The sequence below is a fragment of the Prionailurus viverrinus genome, chromosome D1, assembly GCF_022837055.1.
Source record: "Prionailurus viverrinus isolate Anna chromosome D1, UM_Priviv_1.0, whole genome shotgun sequence".
Taxonomy (NCBI): Eukaryota; Metazoa; Chordata; class Mammalia; order Carnivora; family Felidae; genus Prionailurus; species Prionailurus viverrinus.
Window position 1 is genome coordinate 104,045,457 of NC_062570.1, and position 4,654 is coordinate 104,050,110.

The window sequence follows — 4,654 nt, forward strand, 5'->3', positions numbered from 1 at the left end:
GATTTTAAATTTTATATATTGAGGCATTTCTCCTGGCTATGGCCTAAGATTGTGGAAAGCAGAATCTGAGGATAAAAAACAGGAGTGTGCTTTCTCTCCCAGCCTCAACTCTCCAGGACTTCACTACGCCTTGTAGCAATCCAACCAAGGGTACAAGGGAAACAGCTAAATCTAGACTTTCTTATGTACCAGAAGTTCAGCTTCTTATATCTAATTTCACCAACCACTTCCCATCTGCTAATTATTGGAAAAACAACTTCCTAATGGAGACTTGTTCTACTTAAAATACCAAAAAAAAAAAAAAAAAAAAAAAAAAAGAAGTAACATGAAGACGTTGTTGATGCCAAAACCAGGCACTAGATCACTTTCTCAGCAGAGTGCCAGTTTCTCATTCCGTTTTCTGGTTTCACAGTGAAGATGGATGACTCTATAGCAATAACAGACAAGGAATTTCCTAGGGATTGCTAATGAGCCAACTAGTCAACCAAACCTTAACTAGGGCAGACATGTTCATCATTCTTATTACAATACATTTCTTTTTGTTTGAAGTTAACAAATCTGATCTGGTATAGTTACTCTTGCGTTGGATAAATCCATAAATGAAGAAATTCATCCATTATTTCCAGAAATGAAAAAATAGGTTAAATCTGAGAATCAACCTAATTACTTAGGAAATTCATTTTCAAGAGATCTCTCAATACTAATAGTAATCTCTGCCTTACCTAAAATGAGTTGCCATAAAGACACATGCTGGTCTCCTGGTAGCCTTGATCAGTACTGGCATCTCTGGTTCTTGAGGTAGAACCCTAGGTAGAGATGGAATATTGAAGGTGAAGGGTCATACCACCACAACTAGCTACAAAAACAGTGTAAATTGTTTGGCCTTTCGATGTATTGGTTCATAACTGATGAAGGATGGAGATGTTGAGCTTCCAGTTACTTTTCATGCATTTTCTAGTCCTTGTGCCAGTCACGGATTTATACCGGGAGAGTGAAGCAACTGTAATTCATCCCACAGTTAGGACAGTTGTGAGTCAATGTTTTAGTCACCAGTTTTTCCTATACTGTACATTTGAAATAAATTCCATAATTAGTAACAACAGAAAAAGATTCTCTTCTTCCTTCTGTTTAGGGCATCTTTGATTTCCTTGTTCCTCAAGCTATAGATCAATGGATTTAGCATGGGGATTAAAACAGTGTATAAAACTGATGCCAACTTGTTTTGGCTCAGGGAATCACCAGAGTTAGGATACATATAAACAAAGATACCTGAGCCAAAGAAGAGAGCCACAGCTGTCAGGTGAGAAGCACAGGTGTTGAAGGCCTTGGACCTGCCTTCAGCTGAGGTGATCTTCAGAATGGTGGCAACAATATAACCGTAGGATATCATGATAACCAAGACAGATGTGAGCCCAAAGATCACTGTGAGCACAGAGGTCATGATTTGAAAGAAAAAGGTGTCAGAGCAGGATAGGATCAGCAACTGGGGAAGATCACAAAAGAAATGGTTGATGACATTTGGCCCACAGAAATGAAGCTGAAGTAAGGCATACAGTTGGATAAATGAGCCACAGAATCCAATTACACAAGATCCCCCCACCATCTGCACACAGAGGGTGGGCAACATGATGGCGGTGTAGAGCAGAGGATTACAAATGGCAGCATATCGGTCATAAGCCATGGCAGCCAGGAGACAGCACTCAGTCAGACCCAGGCTAGAGAAGAAGAAGTACTGTATAGTGCACCCCACAAAGGAGATGTATTTCTGCTTCTTGAAGAAATCTGAGAGCATCTTGGGAGCTATAGTGGAAACATAGCAGATGTCCAGCAAGGACAGGTTACTGAGGAAAAAGTACATAGGTGTGTGCAGATGTGAGTCCACCCTGATGAGAGTGATGAGGCCTAGGTTCCAGGACACAGTCATGAGGTAGATCGCTAGGAATATTGAAAAAAGAACACTGGCGAGCTTTGGAAATTCAGAGAATCCCAAGAGAATGAACTTTGTAACTATTGTACTGTTCCTTCCCCCCGCCATTACATTAGTATTCCTAGGATAAGTAGACAAAGAAGAGAATAAGTCTTTAATTCAGTTGTTATCCCAATTTCTATTAACACCTTCTACTCACACTAAACACAAAGCCAAGAGAAATGTGGAGCCATTTTAGAAAAAATAACCCTGGTTAACTTTGCCCCTAAATAGCTACAATGGTCTTGTGTATCAATTTTCCCACATGTAAAAGAGGACAATTACACTTTTCACTGTTAACCAACCAGGCTCTTACAAGGACAAAGGAAAGTGTAATAACATTCTTAAAAGAAGCTTTAGAAATTTTAGGATATTATTGAAGGGGCTATAACTCCTAGGTATATTTAGTGACTAAAAGCATGGCCTTAGATGTCACATAGGTGTCTTTGGAATGTGGCTCTGCTGTCTGTGGGTTTTATGACTCTGAATAGGTTGTCTGTTATCTTTCTACCTGAGTTACTTAATCTGTAAGACAGAGATAATAGAACCTATCTCATAAGGTTCAGTTGAAATTAAATTAGTTCAGTTATGTACAGTGCCTATCATGCATATAGTAAGTATTGAATGAAGTTGTGTCATTAGCTATTATCTTTGTAATGTAGTTTTGAAGCAATCCTTTGGTTTGTGAAAAACTTTTAAGGTTTAAAAGGTTGGCAATACATATAACATTCTCTGCCTACAGTGGAATTAAGTTAGAAATCAGTAACAAACTGGTAATTAAAGAAACATCATAATTTGAAACTAATTACATATTTTTAAACTATTTAAAAGTAAAATAATAAATTATAATAGAAATTAGAAAGCATCTGTAACTTAAATATAATGAAAAATACTATTTACCAAATCTTGTGGATGTTTTAATTGAAATATAATTGGCATATAATATTGTGTGAGTTTAAGGTGTACAGTGTGTTGATTTGATACATTTATATATTATAATATGATTATCGTCATAGCTTTAACTGACACTTCTATCATGTCACATAATATCATTTCCTTTTTGCAGTAAGTTAAATCTTGTGTATTTACAGATGGACTTAGATAGAAAAGACTGAAAACAAATGACCTGACCACAATTCTTAGGTAGGAAGGAACAAAATTTTAAAAATATTAAATAAAGAATTTTAAAGTACTACAAGAAAATCAAGGGGCGCCTGGGTGGCGCAGTCGGTTAAGCGTCCGTCTTCAGCCAGGTCACGATCTCGCGGTCTGTGAGTTCGAGCCCCGCATCAGGCTCTGGGCTGATGGCTCAGAGCCTGGAGCCTGCTTCCGATTCTGTGTCTCCCTCTCTCTCTGCCCCTCCCCCATTCATGCTCTGTCTCTCTCTGTCCCAAAAATAAATAAACGTTGAAAAAAAAAATTAAAAAAAAAAAAAAAAGAAAATCAAGGGTTGATTTGTGACATATCTGGTGATACCAAGCAAAAAAAAATTTTTTTTATTTTTAAGGAATGGAAAGGGGGATATAACTCTAGATCCTGGAGTTGTCACAAAGGACACTCTAAAAACTTCCATGTCAATAAATTTTTAAAACTTAAAATGTACAAATTTTTAGGAAATGTAACTTGCCAAAAGTGACTCAAAAAGGAATAGGAAATATGAATATTTAATAAACACTAAAAAATAGTGTTTTAAAAAATAGTGTCAACAGTAAGGGTCTTCCCATGAAGAAAACTCCAGGCCCAAATGGTTTAATCAGCAAGTTTTACCAAAAACAAAAGAAAATAGTAATTCCAATTATACACAAAATCTAATGTATAGATACTTAGATCAGTTTCCAAGTCATTTTGTGGGACTATCATAACTTTATACCAAAAGCTGACAATAATGGAATAAAAATGGAATATTATAGCCATATTAACTATGTACATAGATTAGAAACATCTTGAACAGAATTTTGACAAACTGAATCCAACGATACATAAAAATAATACAGCATGAACAAGTTGTGTTATTTCAGAAAAGTTATTTCAGACAGTTATTTCAGAAAAGCACGTTGCCTTAATATTAGAAAATCATTTAGAGTAATTTACCACAGTAAGAGATTAAAGAAGAAAGCAATATAATCATCTAAATGGATATAACTAAAAAAATTCATTCATGATTTAAAAAAATCAGCAAATAAGGAAAATAATTTAAACTTGTCAAGGATATCTTACAACCAAACTCAGTAAATTAAATTTTTAATGGTAAAATAATGAAAGAATTATCATAAGGGTCAAAGCAAGGAAATAAAGCTCACCGTCACGTATTTTATTAATCTTTGCCTTAAAGATTCTAGCTAGTGTAACAAGGGCACAAAAACAATCAATTTCAAAAGTCAACTTTGGGCCCCTGGGTGGCTCAGCTGGTTAAGTATCTGACTCTTGATTTTGGCTCAGGTCATGATCTCACAATTCATGAGATCGAGCCCTGCATCAGGCTCTGTGCTGACAGCATACAGCCTGCTTGGGATTCTCTCCCTCCCTGTCACTCTGCTCCTCCCTTGCTCTCTCTCTCTCTCTCTCTCTCTCTCTCTCTCAAAAATAAATGAAAATAAAAGGTCAACTTTAGAGAAGTATAATTTACAAACAATAAAATATATCAATTTTATAAGGTCAACAAATTTGCTCACCCATTTGCCACCACCA

At 36.1% G+C, this 4,654-nt stretch overlaps 1 protein-coding gene across 1 annotated transcript; it reads right to left on the minus strand.

Moving 5' to 3' along the window:
- Positions 1-1,090: 1,090 nt before the first annotated feature.
- Positions 1,091-2,035, minus strand: LOC125176757 (olfactory receptor 1440-like). Its single transcript, XM_047878567.1, has one exon. The coding sequence runs from the start codon at positions 2,033-2,035 to the stop codon at positions 1,091-1,093; it is 945 nt and encodes a 314-aa protein (XP_047734523.1).
- Positions 2,036-4,654: the final 2,619 nt, after the last annotated feature.

What these genes read in the sequence shown, in the direction of transcription:
- LOC125176757 (XM_047878567.1), bottom strand. Translation starts at nt 2,035, where the DNA reads ATGGCGGGGGGAAGGAACAGTACAATAGTTACAAAGTTCATTCTCTTG.